This window comes from Trichoderma reesei (genome assembly GCF_000167675.1).
Source record: "Trichoderma reesei QM6a unplaced genomic scaffold TRIREscaffold_35, whole genome shotgun sequence".
Lineage (NCBI taxonomy): Eukaryota > Fungi > Ascomycota > Sordariomycetes > Hypocreales > Hypocreaceae > Trichoderma > Trichoderma reesei.
Genome location: NW_006711182.1, coordinates 26,386 through 43,900, shown reverse-complemented (window position 1 = coordinate 43,900; position 17,515 = coordinate 26,386). Strand labels below are relative to the sequence as shown.

General features: G+C 52.6%; 5 protein-coding genes across 5 annotated transcripts; 2 read left to right on the top strand and 3 right to left on the bottom strand.

Moving 5' to 3' along the window:
* Positions 1-302: 302 nt before the first annotated feature.
* Positions 303-1,782, bottom strand: TRIREDRAFT_112232 (uncharacterized protein; the record flags this gene model as incomplete). Its single annotated transcript, XM_006969545.1, has 7 exons — positions 303-305; positions 382-389; positions 448-454; positions 538-545; positions 1,033-1,054; positions 1,196-1,318; positions 1,702-1,782. The coding sequence occupies 7 exons, from the start codon at positions 1,780-1,782 to the stop codon at positions 303-305; spliced, it is 252 nt and encodes an 83-aa protein (XP_006969607.1).
* A 3,022-nt stretch (positions 1,783-4,804) lies between these two features.
* On the top strand, positions 4,805-10,476 carry TRIREDRAFT_112231 (kinesin-like protein; the record flags this gene model as incomplete). Its single annotated transcript, XM_006969565.1, has 4 exons — positions 4,805-4,979; positions 5,115-5,438; positions 5,540-9,879; positions 9,934-10,476. 4 exons carry the CDS (start codon positions 4,805-4,807, stop codon positions 10,474-10,476), a joined length of 5,382 nt encoding a protein of 1,793 aa, XP_006969627.1.
* A 1,441-nt stretch (positions 10,477-11,917) lies between these two features.
* TRIREDRAFT_112230 (uncharacterized protein) lies at positions 11,918-12,527 on the top strand (the record flags this gene model as incomplete). The annotated part of the gene is made up of 3 exons (XM_006969564.1): positions 11,918-12,032; positions 12,168-12,291; positions 12,386-12,527. The coding sequence occupies 3 exons, from the start codon at positions 11,918-11,920 to the stop codon at positions 12,525-12,527; spliced, it is 381 nt and encodes a 126-aa protein (XP_006969626.1).
* A 78-nt stretch (positions 12,528-12,605) lies between these two features.
* On the bottom strand, positions 12,606-13,788 carry TRIREDRAFT_82321 (uncharacterized protein; the record flags this gene model as incomplete). The annotated part of the gene is made up of 2 exons (XM_006969544.1): positions 12,606-13,478; positions 13,531-13,788. The coding sequence occupies 2 exons, from the start codon at positions 13,786-13,788 to the stop codon at positions 12,831-12,833; spliced, it is 906 nt and encodes a 301-aa protein (XP_006969606.1). The 3' UTR covers positions 12,606-12,830.
* A 1,756-nt stretch (positions 13,789-15,544) lies between these two features.
* Positions 15,545-17,146, bottom strand: TRIREDRAFT_52587 (uncharacterized protein). Its single transcript, XM_006969543.1, has 2 exons — positions 16,654-17,146; positions 15,545-16,600 (listed from the first exon to the last, which is right to left on the bottom strand). Exons 1-2 carry the CDS (start codon positions 16,769-16,771, stop codon positions 15,633-15,635), a joined length of 1,086 nt encoding a protein of 361 aa, XP_006969605.1. The 5' UTR covers positions 16,772-17,146; the 3' UTR covers positions 15,545-15,632.
* Between the last annotated feature and the right edge of the window lie 369 nt (positions 17,147-17,515).

The window sequence follows — 17,515 nt, the reverse complement described above, 5'->3', positions numbered from 1 at the left end:
TATAAAAAGACCTATAGCTAAAAGAAGATCTTTATAAATAAAGACCTAGATAAGGTAAAAAGGCTACTTTAATTTAAAGGCTTTAAGGCTTACTGCTTAACTTATAACTAAATCCTTCCTACTACTAGCATTAATAAAAAAGTATACTAGTATATAGTTTAGTAAGCCTTTAATATTAAGTAATAGTAAAAGTATATTACTTATAGTAAGTCCTATATCTTTTATTAATATACTAAGTAATAAGTTAAGTTTACTTATAAGTTTTTAAAAAAAAGGCTAGTAAAAAAAAATTATTATAATATTTACTATTTAAATAAGTAGTATATATCTTATAGTAATAAGGGCCTTATTTATATCTTTTAAAAGCTTAAAGAATAGTACTGCCTTAACTATTTTTATAAGCAGCTAGCTTTAAGGCTATTTATATAAGAATGCTTTAATACTTACTTTTAAGCTATTATTAAGTATAACTTTAAAAATAACCTTTATAAGTATAAGATCTTTTTTAATAATAATAGTAAAATAACTAAAGCCTACTATTATAACTATATCTTTAATAAGGTAGTTAAGCCTTAGCTAAAGTAAAGGCAGGAATTTATTTTAAAAAAAGATTATAATTCTAGGCACTAGTTAAAGATTATTAATAAGTATAAGAAGAAGGAAAGAATCTGCTACTTTTATAATACTACTAGCAGCCTTAATTTATTACTAATTAAAAATATATAAAGGATCTTAGCCTAAGTTATAACTGCCCTTCCTTATAATAACCGGCAAGAGTTAGTAGTTAATATAAAAGAAGCTTAAGATAACCTTAACTAAGAGACTATTAATAAGTGGATAGATTTAATGCTAGACTGGTTTAAGGCTATATTAGAATTAGAGGGAAAGATAACTGGATACTAGATAGAAAGAATGCACTTATTTTAGTGGTGTGTGTATGTATTTATTTTGCGGTCCGCGTTTTTTTGGTCCCCGCTTGTGTGGCCTCCTCGCTGCCGTCAGGACCCTCTTGTCTTCCCACCTCAATAATACTATGCGCGATGGGAAATGGCGACTGTTCAAATGGAGTAGTTACGTCTCACTACCTAGGTAGTTCGAGGCATATTGGACAGCCGGGACGCGTTGTGTTCTGTCTGCCGCTGCGGGCTGCGTCTTGCGAGCCCAATGCCGCAGTCCTGGCTGTGAATGTTCTTACCCAATCTAACCGGGACTTAACCAGCTCCGATAGCTCATCCCTTGCTGTCAGCGGAAGGCTCGCAGAGGCAGTCTCATACCCATGTTTCCCAAGTTCTGTGAAGTCGTTATGGCGTTTGCCATACTACGGAGCAGTTCATTACAGACCCATGATAAGTCCAGTCGTGGTGTAGGGTAGCACATCATGATTACATTACAGATAGGTACCTACCTACCTACCTAAACGGAGATCTGGGTCTTTCATCGCTCATCATGTCAGGGAGAAGCTAGGTACGGATTTGGAGCATGAATACACAGCTAGGCCTTCGATAATTGGTTGTAGGTGTAGTATTGTCAGGTAAAGGCGATCGTCATAACAGCAGATCGCGGGTGCACGTCTAATCAATACACGAGCAATATTGGTCCTGTGGTATGGAAGCACAAGTTCATGCAGGCATCGCGGTGCTAATCTCTGGAAGTAACACCTGACGCTGCTCGTGTCGGTCCAGCTGAAGCACCGATGCCTACAGCGGGTGAAGATCGTCCTGGTGTCGGCGGTAGGTTTAATTGCCTGCAAACAATAGCCGGCTGCCCCTTGTGAGGCGCCATGCTGGCGCTGTGACACGGTCATGTCCATTATTACCGAGTATAGGCAGTCATTCCTCCCCTTTCCGTCGTCGAGCAGTGCGGTGAGGGCAAACGAGTGCTGCTATGCATCGATATAGTGAGTTGAGGGAACGTGTTGCCGTATCGCATGAACAGAGGCGGCCATGTGAAGCGGCGTGCAGGACGCAGATAGATGGAGCAAACGCGATCTGAAGCATGAGCTGAGGGGAGGCGGCAAAATGACGGCAGCGGCGGAAATGACATCCCTGGTCTGGTGCCCCATCTTGTCCAGCGTGTTACGAAGCAATCCGTGCTCCGGACGAAGTAATGCTTGGTATTAGATGAGTGAGGTCTCGAGCGGAGTTCTCGTACCCCGTCTGCAGACAAATTGGGTGAGACCATGCGCAGCAATCGGCAAGATACCAAAATATCGAGCTGCTCCAAGCCTGCCGGGCAAGTGCCACTTCTGTAGGAAGAGCCACAAGCCGATGGGGTGCTTGATTATACCTACCTTGAACTCTCCACAGCACAGAGTTCCTTAGGACTTGGCATACCTTAGTACTAAGCTTCACTTTATCTCCTCCCTTTAGCCAGCAGTCCGGAGTTGAAGCCATCTTGCAGAGGAAATCGACTACTAGACATGGACTGTGCCGCCAGACGGGTACCATCACCAATTTTCAACCATGTAACATGAGTCTATACCCATTACCTACGGGTAGCAGTAATCACACGCTAGCACATGTCTTCGCGTTCCACTTGTAGTCAGCCCTGATCGACGTTTCTTTGTTAATCTCGCGCGCGCATGTGGCAATATCGTGGAGAACGAGGAGCGGACGCTCTCTGCTCGTCCTCAGCGTTCGGTTATCGTGCAAGTAATTTCCAGACTCCACGGGTCAGTTTATGGCAACACGAGTAGGACAGACAGGGGAACAGAGTGGCGATGCTGTTGATGCCGTACGACATTGGATCTTGGTTGCAGAAGATAGAGCACTGCTGTCTGCTTCGACTTGTTGCTTCGGTCTTTGGCGGAGCACAGGTACCTTATGTACAGGTACACTGCAAAGTACCTACCTTGGTAGGTACGCTTCTGGTGCTGCGCTGATAAACCCGGTAGAGAGGACGTAGCCTAGCCCAAGAGGGACAAGATCAGGAACAAGCGAGAACTCGATGCTCGCGTTTGTGCAGAATGGATCGATGGTGCATCAGGTCGAAAAGCCACCAAAAGCACAATCAATCAAACCTGGAGGCCGTTTTCTCTCCGAATCGCGCCCATGGTCTCCAGCCTCAGGGCTTCCATGCGGTGGCTTTGCAGGGTGGCTGGTGCAGCCGTTGCCTAAAGAGGCCAAGGGCCAGGGGAGCGAAGCGCCAAACTGGTCACTTTGCATCGGGGCGCTAGTCTGTTGAGGGACATGCAATTTCAGGGGTTCGGGGGGCGTTGCCAGCAATCGCAAGTCTTCTGTACCTGACCGTGGTCAACTGCCGATGCTGAAATGAAAGTACCTGTACCTGTAACTTCTCGGAGACTCAACCTGTCTTGCAATTTGTCGGCGCAAAGCTTGAGCCTCTTGTGCGGTGGCTTTTTAGGGGTTGCGCGACGCATTTTCGGGCGTTTGAAGCTCGGGGCTTGGATTGGACCAGGCTCGTACGTTTCTCCCCCCCTTCTCCAGTCAACTTCTTTGGTGGTCTTCGACAAGACAGCCTCAGCCAAACGTGGCCGGCAACGTGCATTTTTTAGGGGCCCGTCTGTCGTTTTAGCCACCAGCTAGTGCTGTCAATGGTTTCCAGGTTTGCTTATGTGTCGCGTCTGACCTGACGGTGGTTTGCCCTGCCCTGTGCTGCTCTGCTAACCTGAGCACTACTTGCCTGAGCAATTACTAGTATTTGACGACTTGCCAGTGATTGCTACTAGCCAGGTACCTGCCAGCTGTAGCAAACACCAGCACTTTCCCCCCCTTTTTATATCGGGCCGGAAAAACACCACCTCACGTCTTTGGCCCTTTGTCTCTTCGCTCGCTCTGTCGCTGCTTTGCGTTGCATTCTGCACTCTGCAGCCTCGTCTCCTCCGCAGGGACTCGCGCAGATTCGATCCGGCCTGCCTCGACATTGGTATCGGTACATACGAGATCAAGACCCCATCGCGACTCTCCATCCGCTCCATTGGCAAGGCCTGGCGCCTTGTTTAATTAGGTACGGGACAGCAAATCCACTCGCTTCAAGGGCCCTGCCGTCTCCATCAAATGCCCAGCTCTGACATGCCCTGTTGATAGGCGAACAAGGCCCCCCCTCGAGACCCTCTTGTCCTCCTCGCGAGCAGCCTCTTCGCATGTCCGCCCATCCAGTCGTGCTACTGCAATATCCCCACGAACGAAGACGGCCGTCGAATCAGTGCGGCGCTGGAGATGCATCTGTGTGCCTGCTGAGGTAGCGCTGCCCGACATACGCACACACGTGTACCTACGCACTCGCATGCGCGCACATACATCCCTCCTGTACCTGTAGCTCCGCTGTTCCCGTACCTCTACCTCTACGAGTTCATGCACCAGCATTGCGTCCCCACCGGCCAGTGCCTAGGTGCGCAAGATTGGATCAGACAGAGCAAGACAAGGGGGCACCAGCAGAGACGGGGAGTGACAGAGAGAGAGGCACAGTGAAAGCCACAGAGGAAAAAAGCAAAGAAAGGCACGAAAGAGAGACCCAGCTTGCTAGCCACGAACTTTCATCGGCGCGAGAGCTCTCTTTCTGGAGACAGCCGCTCGTTGATCGCTAGGCTCTCACCATCGTCGTTCCTTTTCCACACTCTCCTTCCAAGACACATCGCCAGCCGGCCTCATCCACTTCCGTCTAATTCGCTCGCTATCCCTCACCGGTCCAGTGCTGCTGCCCACGCCTTGGTCATAAACCTGCAGTCGCTTGTGCGCGTTTGCGCCGGCTTGTGCGCACCGTCGACGCGGGCCCCTACCTGCGAATATTGGACCTTTCGCTGCCTCGGTGACAGCGGGCTCCGCCTCGCTTCGCAGCTTCCGCCATGGCCACTTCTTCTCCGCCGGCCTCACCATCGCCAGCGCATAAGCTTCAGCGTCCCCTGAGCGCGATTGCTACTCGTCCTCAACCAAGGAGCACCAGTCGGTTGAGTATGAACAGCAAGCAGGGCGGCGAGAGCAGAGCCTCTGACGAGGACAATCGGACGGCTGTCCGTGTTGGTATGTATGCACCTTTCGTCTTGTCCCCATCGTCTGTGAGTCGTCTCAACACGGCGCCGCGGCTCCTGACACCCCTCGCTTGCTTCTCTTGATACCGATGAGCTGACGTTTGGCCGTTGTTCCCGCTACCTCTAGCTGTCCGAGTCCGACCGGCGTTGAATCCGGAAGATCCTGGATATGACTTGATTCCACAGCGCTTCCAGCGCCCCATGGTGCACGTCACGTCCAACACGAGCCTTACCATCGACTCTCCCCAGGGCCGCAAGCTCTTCGTATTCGATCGCGTCTTTGGCCCCGAGGTTATGCAAGATGGTATTTGGGACTACCTGAGCGACAGCATTAACGCCTTCACTCAGGGGTACAATGTCTCTCTTCTCGCCTACGGCCAGTCTGGAGCTGGCAAATCATACACCATGGGAACTTCAAGTCCTAGCGCACAGCAGAATCCAGATGATATGGGTACGCGCCTTCATCCGCCTTGTCTACTAAACAATGGGCTCAATCTGTCTCGCACGTCGCGCACTTGCTTTTGCATGGCTAACCCACCACGCTTTCTGTAGGTGTCATTCCCCGAGCCGCAGCCGCCTTGTTTGAGAAGCTGGACGTGCAGAGAGGTGGAGGAAGTAACGGCACGATGAGGAGCGCCAGCAGCTTTAGGAGCCCTCGTGCGTTTGGCCAGAACAATCTGGGCGACCGGAACTGGGCGATGACGGCGACCTATGTGGAAATTTACAACGAGACGCTGCGAGACCTTTTGGTCGACGACTCAACTCCGATGCATGATCGAACTTCGGTGGCCATCCGAGAGGACGTCAAGGGCAACATCATCCTCACCGGCCTGCACCAAGTCGACATTACGTGCGTCGACGACCTGCTCAACGCCCTCGAGTTCGGTTCCTCCATTCGTCAGACCGATGCTACTGCCATCAACGCCAAATCATCCCGCTCCCACGCCGTCTTCTCCCTAAACTTGGTCCAGCGCAAGAACAAGTACTCAAATTCCGACAAGCGCCATTCGATGCCGCTGGAAGCCATGAGTGGCCAGGACATCTCCGTGACGACCGACAGCAAGCTACACTTTGTCGATTTGGCCGGAAGCGAGAGACTGAAAAACACGGGTGCACAGGGTGAGCGCGCAAAGGAAGGAATATCCATCAATGCCGGACTGGCTGCGCTGGGCAAGGTCATCAGCCAGCTGTCGTCGCGAAACGCTGGCGCGCACGTCTCCTACCGTGACTCCAAGCTCACGCGACTCTTGCAGGATTCGCTGGGTGGTAATGCCATCACCTACATGATTGCCTGTGTCACGCCGCCGGAGTTTCATCTCAGCGAGACGCTCAACACCGTTCAGTATGCCCAGCGCGCCCGCGCCATTCAGTCCAAACCCCGCATCCAGCAGGTCGAAGAGGGCGATAAGTCGGCCATCATCGAACGACTCAAGGCCGAGGTTGCCTTCTTGCGCGAACAGATCCGCAGTGCCAACGGACAAGTTGATCTTCGCCCTCGCAGCGCCAACAGATCCAGAGAGAGATCAGAGAGACAGAACGAGCGCGAGGTGGAACTTCAAAACCAGCTGCTTGATGCCCAGGAAAACTACAACACCCTAAGCCAGCGCCATGCCCATCTGATTGCGGAAATGGCAAAGGCCCAGGAGAGCGAGTCTCAGCACCACCGCCAATTGGACGAGCTGCAGGGTGAAAATGCTACGGATCGGCTCAATCGCTCCAACTCGTTTGCCAAGGCCGTCGAACAGGTTGTGCTCGAGTATGAAAAGACTATCCAGACGCTCGAGCAGTCCCTGTCAAGCACTCGAACTACCTTATCAAACACGGAGACCAACCTTCTCGAGAAGGAAACGAAGCTGGCATATATCGAGACCATCAACTCCCAGCTGCAGTCTCGTATCCAGAAGCTAACCGACCGCGAGGCTAGCACGGAAAGCTACCTCCACGACTTGGAGGCTAAGCTGGATGGCCACACCAGCGGCGAGGAGAAGAACTCGGCCATCATTGTTGAGCTGCGCAAAGAAATTTCCCGCATACGCGAGAACGAGGCCGCAAGCGAGGATTATATTTCAACTCTGGAAGAGAGACTCGCCGAGGCCGATCAAGATGCGGAGCTGATGCAGCGAGAAATTGAGCGGCTCGAGCAGGTCATAGAGAGGCAACGAAGCCTGGGCAAGCTGGATGCCTTGCTGCACGAGCTTGATCATGTGGACGAGTCCAAAGTACGCAACTCGGATACTGCGGCGAGCGAGGAGTCCAAAGACGGCCAGGGCCAAGGCTCTTCTCGAGGCAACGCCCAAGAGAACGGAGACGAAGATGCGAAGTCGAAACTTGCACCCGTGGTGGAGAAAGATGAAGACGCCGCCAATAACGCGGGAGCCGATTTGGTTGCGGACGAGTCTGTCAACGACGAAGCAGCGAAAAGCCAGGCCTCTGCGCAGACCAAGTTTGTGTCGGATAAGCTGGAGCTGGTGACCCGGGAGCTCTTCGCCCTTCGAACCGAACACGAAACGACTGTCAACGACTATGGCAGACTGCACGCCAAGTATGAAGAGGCGATGCGGAAGCTATCCGAGCTTCAGGACACCATCGATGAGGCGCGCTACCCTGACCGCGTCCGCCAGTCCATCATTTCTGTTGATGCAGCGACCGAGACTAGGCCCGAATCTTTCCAGTCTGTCCAAACCGGCTCCGCTAAGGATGACATCCGATCTTCGGTCCCCCAGTCTCTATCCTCGGAGCTTTCTTCGGTCATGGACTCGCCCGTCACAGCGGAAACCACCCATCTCGACCTGGAGTCGGAAGACGACACTGCCACAGCTAAGCCTGCAGCATCAGTCGAGGATCTCACTAGGGAATTGAAGGGGCACATGGAGCTGCAGGACAACCAGCACGAGCAGGATGAGCCGAAGGAGGCTGAGACTGAGCATGTTGAGCAGGTTGAACAGATGGCCACACCGCAGCCCCCCGAGCAACATGCGCAGATGGAGCTGAAGGAGCCTGCCGAATTCGTTGATGTTGAGTCTGTTGGTGAGGCCGAGCATGTCGACTATGTTGTGCCAGCTGAGCTTGACGAGCAACAACAATCACGACCGCAGCTGGCCGGCCACACGGAGCAAAACGAACAGCTCGCCGTGGAGCTCGAGAGACTAAGAATCCTGGCTGAAGAGAAAGAACAAGCCGAGAGGGAATTGGCTCTGAAGTATGCCCAGCTTGAGCTGAAGCACAATGAGGCCCTGGATATGGTTGAAGAACTCAAGACTGAAGTCACCAAAGCCCGGACTGTCGACAGCGGCCCCCGTGTCATCCGCCGAAAGTCAAGCCAGAATCTTCTTGGTGTTGATCGTGCGCAGCGGTCATTCGTCTCCTTGAGAAACCTTGCCGCTGAGAACTTCGAAGGCAAGCCTGAGACGATGCAGACATTTGAACTGAACCTCAACTCAGCCATGCATGAGCTTCAGTCTCGCAGCGAACGGATTCAAGAGCTGGAATCCGACATTGCTGCAGCCAAGAAGGAGATGGAAAGCAAGATGGCCATCATCTCGGGTCTTGCGCGTGAGCGATCTAGCTTGAAGGCTTCTCCTGTTGACATGTCAATGGTTGCCGCCCTGCGAGGCCAGCTGGAGCAGAGTGAGAGGCAGCTGCTCGACCTTCGGGAGGCGCATGCTGCTCGTGAGCGAGAGTTGACAAGCGAGGTGGAGGTCCTCCGGAAATCTGTGGCATCGACCCCTACTAGAGAGCTCATGGCAAGTGAGGAGGAGGAGGCTGCTGTACCATACAACGAGAGAGTATCGACACTGCAGGCTGAGCTGGCGGGATGGGAGAACAAGCACCACGTTGCCCTGGTCTCTATGCGAACCACTGAGAAGGAGATGCAAGCGACCATCCAGCAATTGGAAGCTCAGCTCGAGGCTGCCAATGCCCAACTTGCCGAGTCCCATTCTCGAGCTGCTGCCGAGATCGATGTCGATGAGGCTAGAAAAGAAATCATCAGGCAGCAGGAGCTCATTGACTTTCTGCGTGCAGAAATCGACGAATACAAGGCCGTCATTAGCAGCAACAATGCCAAGGTGGCAGAACTTGAGTCTCTCCACCGTTCCGCCCGAGCAGCAATGGACGACATGTCCAAGATTCATAGCTCTGTCACGGCCGAGACGACCGCTCGCCACCAAGAGCTTTCCGCCAAGCTGGAGGAGCTGATTGCGAGCCACGAAGATGCCACAAAGGCGCACCAAGAGGAGATGGAGGCACTTAAGCAGGCGCACGCTCGGGAGCTTGCGGAATTAAAGAACCATGAACAGACTAGCTACGAGGAGCAGGTGGAGGTGCTCATGACCGAGCATTCGGAAGCTATCTTGAGGCTGGAGTCAGAGCTTGCTCAATCGAGGGATGAATTGACGAGGGTTGCGACTCAAATCGCAGCCGCTTTCGGCGCAGAGATTCCCCTGGAAAAGCTGGGCGAGCGCATTGAGTCTCTCATCGCCAGCCAGAAGGCATTCGAGTCTGAGCACCGGAAGGTGGGCGAGCTCACGGCTCATGTGACGGAACTCTCGGAAATCAACGACTCGCTAGTACGGGATCTCGAGGGAGTCCAGAAAGCGATTGCGAATATGCTCCCTGGCAACGCAGACGCCCAGTCCGGTTCCCTCACGGACCAGCTCGCCGTTGTCAAGGCCAAGGTGGACGACCTCGATGGCCGCAACAAGAAGAACTCCCGTCTCATCGAGGAGCTCGAAGAGCAGCTGCAGCACAACTTTGACGAGGTTCAGGTCACCAACAACCGCTTAAGCTCGCTGCAGTCCGAGCGTAATGCTCAGCTTGATGAGGCACTGTCCTCAAGACTCAAGCTCCAATCCGAGCTGGAAGCCGTCCGCGAGGAGTATGCCGCTCTTCAGGTAAATTGCTTTCCCTCAAACTGTTGCTGGACACGACTAATGACGGCCAAACAGGTCAAGTTCAACGAAATGGCGAACAGCGACGTCAAGCGCTCCAACTCCAACTCGACCATTCGCAAGAGCTCTTCGCACAACTCTCTGCCATCGCCTCCTCCCTCCGTTCCTCTCCCCCCTCTGCCCTATGGTGGACCCAGCTCTCCCACATCAACGCGGCCCCCCAGCAAGGATAACTTTAACCTTGCTCAGATCTCCGAGGACCAAGAAGCTCGCATCCGTAGTATCGAGAAGCACCTCAGCGCTGAGCGTCAGCTGACGCAGACACTGGAAGAGGCGTTGAGCGATCTGGAGAAGCAGTCCAAGAAGGTCAAGGCAGACTGCGATGCTTGGAAGAAGCGCGCCCAGGAGCTCGAAGCCGAGGTCAAGGAGCTCAAGGAGCGACCGGTCGACCAATCGCAGGACAACCGATGGAGCATGCAGGCGGTGGAAGAGGAGCGAAAGAAGCGGCAGGCGGCAGAGGCTGCTCGCAAGCAGCTGGAAGAGAGGATGCAGGCCATCAGCAAGAACAAGAAGAAGAAGGGCAGCTTGAACTGCTTCTAAGCGTGACGCTTCCACGGCGGACGCAAAAACTCGGGGGCGTGGGGACTGCAGGACGATACCCCAACTCTTTGCGCCTCGCAGGAAACTCACTGCCTCCTCCTGCAGTTCGCTTTGGATCTATTGTTTTCTTGTTCTATGCCTCTTGTTTTACGATGAGACCTCGCTATGTCAACCTGTCATGATGGATGCCCCTCTTGTCTGGTGCCTCTTTGTCTTGGAGAGGAAGAAAGTATATCTATTACCATACATCCTGGAGCTGTGGATTTGCATTTTTATCTTCTTTTGGCTTCGTTCGTCGCAGCCAGGACTTCTTAACCCTCTCACATCTACTCTCTTGTTTATTCATCCTCTTCTCGATACGACACTTATTTTATTATTCATATCTGGAGCGAGCAAACTAACAGCATTACTGGCACTTGCTAAATCGCTGTTGGCATGTTATGATGCGCGTCTGATTAACTTTGATCTTGTCTTATTTCTCATCTTCTCTCTCACTGTTTGTTTGACCTACTGTGTACACCGTAGTAGGAGGCGGTTCGTTCATTCTGGATTTTGTTTCTTGTACTTTTTCTTCCGATGCTGCGGGCTGTGGACCAATTCTTTTCTGGGGGCGGGGGGAAAAGAGCCGACAAAAACCTGCAGAGGAGGCAGAAACACATGGTATCGAGCGGGGAGACTATGGCCACGTTGATGAGACTTTGGAGTTGATGGGATGGAAATGCAAACCTGTAAATTATTATCTTGTATCTTTGCAGCTGGATTTCTTGTTTCTCAAGTGCTGAATGTAAGATGCGCCCAACGTGGCAGAGTATTCCGTTTGCTTTCTATATGCCATTACTTGTATGTCTAGCTCGATTCTCATAATGTCGAGTACCTATATAGAAGCACTGATGGTGTTTCATTAGTTGGTGGGGGTTCGTAATGTAGTCTGGATTAGGAGAGATAATAACTCAACAATCACCCAGTTATGATAAGAGGCATATCTACCAGGTGCATTTCCTGGATATCTCTTCTCAACTGTGTCGTGAAGCCATGCTGACCGAGGACCTGACGTTCATGGGGCTTGGACCTCTGATGTTCCTCGTGGGCCGGGCTGAGAAGAAGTTGCTCCCGTTGGAGAGCTACAAACAGCAACAGTATCCTTTGCTCTTGTTCACATGCTCATGTTAGTCACCACTTGTACCCCGGTATAAGATGGAAGGAAGAGTTCTGCACAGAAGATCTGACTCTTCTTACGCCTTTCGATGGCAGTTTTCGGTATCTTACCTAATAGCTGCCACTCTCTTCGCAGACCCCACCAAGCTCACCATACTCTTCGATTCACGCCCTTTGACTCGACCACTTCTTCATCCGAAAATTCTCTGTTCAATGTAACTACAAAAGCGATAATTTCCGTCGATAGTTTATTATCATTGTTTCTCAAAGTGTCAGGTTAAAGATCATGGCTCGGTCGGACGAAGCGCAAGCTTTCTTCCACGCCGTTTATTCCGCGGCTCAACAGATACCGTACGGAAAGGTGACGACGTATGCACATATTGCATATCTCGTTGGCACACGTACGTACCTTAAGCCTCCCTAGATGACTACACAGTTACAACTCCGTTTTCTCTCATCATACTTGGTCATTACTTTTGGGTTCGGGTGGGACTTCTTTGGGGGGCACGACGCTAATGAGAGACTGCCAACTGTAGCTCAGAGACCGAGACAAGTTGGTGTCTGTATGAAGCATTTGCCACAAGACGAGACTGCGAGGTTCAACAGCACAAATGTGCCGTGGCAGAGAGTGATCAACTCCAAGGGAGTGGTGTCACCAAGGTGAGTCTGTCATATCCAACATGTCTCTTGTATACTCCACATGACTTCGTTCTCGTGTTTGTGCTGATCCGTATTGACAATCGGCGGTGTTCAGATCGCAGCCTTCAGGTGCTGCGAATCAAGCCCGTGAGTTGCAAAGGGAAGGCGTTGAAGTGACAAGAACCGCAATGGGAGAGTATACAGTTGACTTGGAGGTGTATGGGTGGTTTCCCGAAGAACTCACCGAGGAAGAGTGACGACGATGGGCCATGGATGGATCGGGATATAAGAGGCATTGCGATTACAAGACAGACGAGCTTTTTGCTCAAACTATTATGTATTACAGTCTGATACATGCATAAATAAAAGATTTAGGGGGTCATATAGGGAACATATAGACTTTTCGTAATTTCGTGGCCGGAGTTCCTTGGCGAAGCAAACATTGCAGTCTGTATTCTGTATGCCCACACTTATCCATTCTCCATTCAAGCACCTTGGCGTCTTTGGGCGCGTTTCGCCCGGCCTACTTTTTCTTTCCCACACTTGATGTTTCCAGCCTCCTATACGGCCGCAAAACCCTGAGGCGCCGAGCTAGTATGTGCGATTCCGCTATCCCGCGGCTCGGAAGGCGAACGATTCTTGCCGCTCTCACTTCCATTCCGGTACTGGCGGTCGTTTGTCGCTACGGCAAGGCCAGCAGGCGTCTTCTTGACCGCAGTATCATCGTCCTGGCCTGGATTGGCAGTGTGGTACTCCATCCATTTGAGGATCGTATACACGACGAACGCAAGAAATGAGCCTAAGAACGGCCCCAGCCAGTAGATCCATTGATATCCCGTAAAATCTGTAACCACCGCCGGTCCAAACGATCGCGCAGGATTGATAGATGTTCCTGTAAAGTTGGTGCCGCAAATGTGCGCAATGAAGACGGCAAGACCTATGCCCAGAGGGGCCAAGTAGGTCGCCCGATGCTTCTCCACGGCGAGGAAGTATACCGTGATGACGAGCTGTGCAGTGAGGAACATTTCAATGAAGAGGCCGCGGGAGATGCTTGTTCCTGAAGAAAGCTTGTTGGCAACGAGGAGAGGGCCCGGGAGGAGGGCGTCGGTCACGGCTGCTGCGGCGATGGCGGCGACGAGTTGGGTTGGAAAGATGAGGAGGCCACGGAGGGGCGAGACTGCGCCCACAAGGACAAGACCGAGCGTGACCTTTGGCTCTTTATCAGTAATCTAGAGCCAACGGACTTGGAAGATAACTTACAGCAGGGTTGAACATGCCGCCCGTAATTCGATAGAATACCCAAACGTTCACCGCAACTGCTGTTCCAAAGGAAGCGGCAATGTACATGAGTGAAAAGGGGAATAATGGAGCATCCGGGTTTCCGGGCGAGTTGTTCTCTATGGCGGCCTGCGTGCCAATGAAAGCCATGAGAAGGAACATAAAGGTGCCGCAGAACTCGCCGAAGACGACGATGAGCTCGTTGCGGATTGTATCGCGAGAGGATAGGAGTCGAGGCATATTGAGGCAGTATCTGTTGCCTTGGAGTACCCTCTCTGTCAAATCTGGGTTATCGGGGAGAATAAAGGCCTTCAGAAATACAGACAGCAAATGAGCAAGGAAAAGAGCCTAAGGGTGTCGTTGAGTGGCTTCTAACTGGACGTACTTTATATACATTGCCATGTTCATTACCAACCATATGTGTCATTGAGTACCACTTGAAGGAGCTGGAACGGGACATGCTGCGCAACTCTTGACAACCTTTGCCATCAAGCATCCCCTGTCCCACTACTTACACAATCGAATCTTTGTGAGCACTCGTACTCTGCATTTGTCTTCAGCTCCCAGCACCCATCCAGTCGGGACAGCCGCTTTGTGGCTCAAAGTCAATCACGGGCCGGTCTTTGTGTCTCACCTAGCTGAAAGAGACGACTGCGCCAATGAGGCGCCTGGTGCAGGGATCAACTTTCAAAACAATTGACGGCAAACGGCTGTGGCGCCTTTGAAGCGATTTAGCATTGGGGTTGGTTGTGTCTGCGGCTACATGATTTGAAGCTTGTGCCGCCCCCCAGATGGTCGAGTTGGACTTTTGGACTTCTCGGCTGAGAGACATAGGATGGGGCGGTCATTGGTAGTACCGATCTGACGGCCGATACCTAGTTAGCATTACTTCACTCGTGATGGAGGAGCGAAAGAGCGAGGTATTGATACGATACGAATGGCGTCCACTTGGCAGAGATGCTCAGCTTCGCAGTCGATACTTGCCATCGGTGGTTGCACTAACAACGTACGATGAGTCACTGGACACGACATATATGTCGGGAAAGCAGTAGTTCAGCGATGAGCTCAGCTGGCACGTTGTTGAAGCAATCAAGTCTGCCATGTGAACAGGCCAAAGCGCACGGTATGAAGCTGTTCGTTGGTTGTGATACCAGGTCTTTGCCCTACTGCTGTCTTTGGTCACAGTATTTATGCCAAGACCTCAGTGAAGAGGCTGAATTTTGGTCAAAGTTCGACTATAGGTGTTTGAAGCGCCCATGGCATCGGCAACGGCTTGCGGTATTTGTCCTCTGAACAGCTGAATTTCGCATCCGCGATCCACGACCACATCCTTTACAGACTAGAGACGCCGTCTCCGTGTGGAACACCTGTGCCAGCTTCGGCCACGCCAGCCCGAAGACTCCGGTTCGCGCTGATTTCGCGCCGCCAATATCATGGCAGCTCCGATATCTCTAGCTCTCCAGCTGAGGATGGGCATGTCCTGACGATCTTTGCGATACTCATACTAGTAGCTCTGCTCGATTTGGCGGCAGGACCCTGATCTGCTGAGGTGAGGGCCCTGGACATCTCGCGGGGGAGCTGAGACACAATTGAGTCAGAACAGCTTTGACAAGACGGCACAATGTGTTTAGGTGCAACACCGTGTCAGATACAGAATGGTCAAAAGATTGACGGAGCCGAGAATGACGCAACATCGGCAAAAGCTGCAGTAGCCTGGCAAACACACACGAGGCCACACCGCGGCAACCAGGAGATCACAGGGGAGATCGGGCAAACAAAGTTTTGATGTCTTGCCCACTAAACCAAGCGAGTTGATGGGACGGCTGGTCAACAATGAAAGGTCACAGGCCAATGACGGCTCTGCCATGGACGGCAGGAAAAGCCTCGAGAGACGCCGTGGCGCACCGCCTCTTACCGTTACACAGAAGAACGCAGGACGTCTACGTTTCATAAAGTCACTACATGGCGAATTGGATAAAGGAGCTCAGCTAAAGGCCATGGGAAATCAATTTGTCCTATTTAGGTTCGTATTCGTCATCATACCATCGTTACTCATGCTCGTTCTTCTATTTGATCATTCCTCTTCAAGCGTACTTGATGTCGCCATCAATTGGACGGGGCCCACTGTCTGCATACGAGGGAGGGGACGTCTGCTGTTCAACATGGCCCGGTTGAGGATGGTCGTAGCCGTGCGCGGTTTGTTGTTGGTGATGCCCTGGACTGCTGTTACCAGAGGATGCTTGCAGCGCACTGGCCTCGGCCCCCTTGAGAACGGTGTACAGTGTCTGAGCTCCAGCAGGCCACATCCCGGGGGGGCCTTGGGGCGGCACTTGGCCCTTGAGAATTTGGTCTACAGTGACGGCCTGACCGTAAAAGGCAGCGTTTGCTTCTTTGCGCTCGGCAACTACTGTGCCATCGATCCGAATGCCAGCATAGAAGCCTCGCGACTTCACATAGGAGAAGACAGGCTTGGTTGCGCTGGCGCTGAGACTGCGCCTGTGACTCTTCTTGCTGTCTTCCGCTGGCTGGAGATTCTGCTGTGACTGCTGCTGTTGAACCTCGGAGCCTTCTTGATGCCCGTGTTTTCCCTTGGGCTCCAATGATGCACCAAACTCAACGGCGGCACCAGCACCATATGGGCCAGCCACGACGGCTAGATCGCTGCCCAGACTAACGCGTGTATTGGTGAAGGCCGCGAGAGCCTCCTTACTGTTTATGACGCAGACGCAGTCGTAGATATCGAGACCAATCTGGAACCCCCCGCCGACGGAGTGCAGCTGGATGCCAGAGGGAGGACTCCAGGATCCATCTTCGAGACGCGCAATCAGAATTCCCGAGCCTGTAGCACCAGACACCTGAAAGCCGGCGCGAAGGGTGGTGAAGATGGCAAGGCCAACAGCCTTGGAGATGACTTTCGGCGGGATCGTTACAATGACGCGATTCTTTGGCTTCTCCTTTGTCGGATCAATGACTCTGTCGGTCGACTCAACCGCATTAGGATCGGTCGAGGTGGGCACCGAAGTGGCCGCAGGGTCGGCGTAGACTCCCTTTCCTGAGGGGGAAACGTTAGCCAACTGACGGGACCTCGCGTTGATCATCACTTACTGCAAAACGCCTTGAGAATGGTCGCGGCCTTGTCGCACTCCTTGTCCAGCGTCTCGGGGAGGAAGCTTTGGCTGCCCAGCTTGTGTGCAATGCTATTGATGGGCGCCGCAGCCTTCATGCCCAGAGCAGAGAGACGCTCACTCCAGCCAAGTTTGTGATGTCCCTGTTGCTCGCCAGCTGTTTGGTGCTGCGGGGACGGAGGCGCTTGCTGGTATGGTTGCTGTTGGTGCTGTTGTTGCTGGCCTTCTGCCGGAGGCTGATGATATGCCGAGGGGGTCGCAGATGCATTGAGAGCATTTGAGGGCGGCGGCGCAAAGACGGGATTCGCAGGATCGTATGCGGGAATTGCATAGCTTGAGGGTTGTGGCTGGGCAGGCTGTTGCTGTTGTTGCGGTGGCGGCTGATACTGAGGCTGATAGTGTGGTTGCTGTTGCTGGGACGGAGGGGGGCCGGGAGGTGGAGGTGGGAAGTGCTGTTGCTGGCTCGTCTGCTGGAATTGCGTCTGTTCTTGCTGCAGCTGCTGTTGCTGGTGCTGATTATCATCCGATTTATGGGCTTCCTGAGCTTGATGGGACTGCGGTTCAGGCTGTTGTGGAGGTGGAGGGAATTGGGGATATGGCTGTTGTTGTTGGGTGGAAGCGGGAGGAGGACCGGGAGGCGGCGGAGGAAAATACGGCTCTCCTGGAGCTTGGATATGCTGATTCTGGGAGCTCGACATTGTGACCAAAGCTGTGGACGGGATATTACAAGGAAAGGAGTAGCTGATCGTGAAGTGTTGCGATGCCGTTGACTGATATGCGGGGAGCTCGAGAGCGTCATGATGCGCCGGGAGCTTCAGCGGGGAATCCCGGGCCATGCGAGA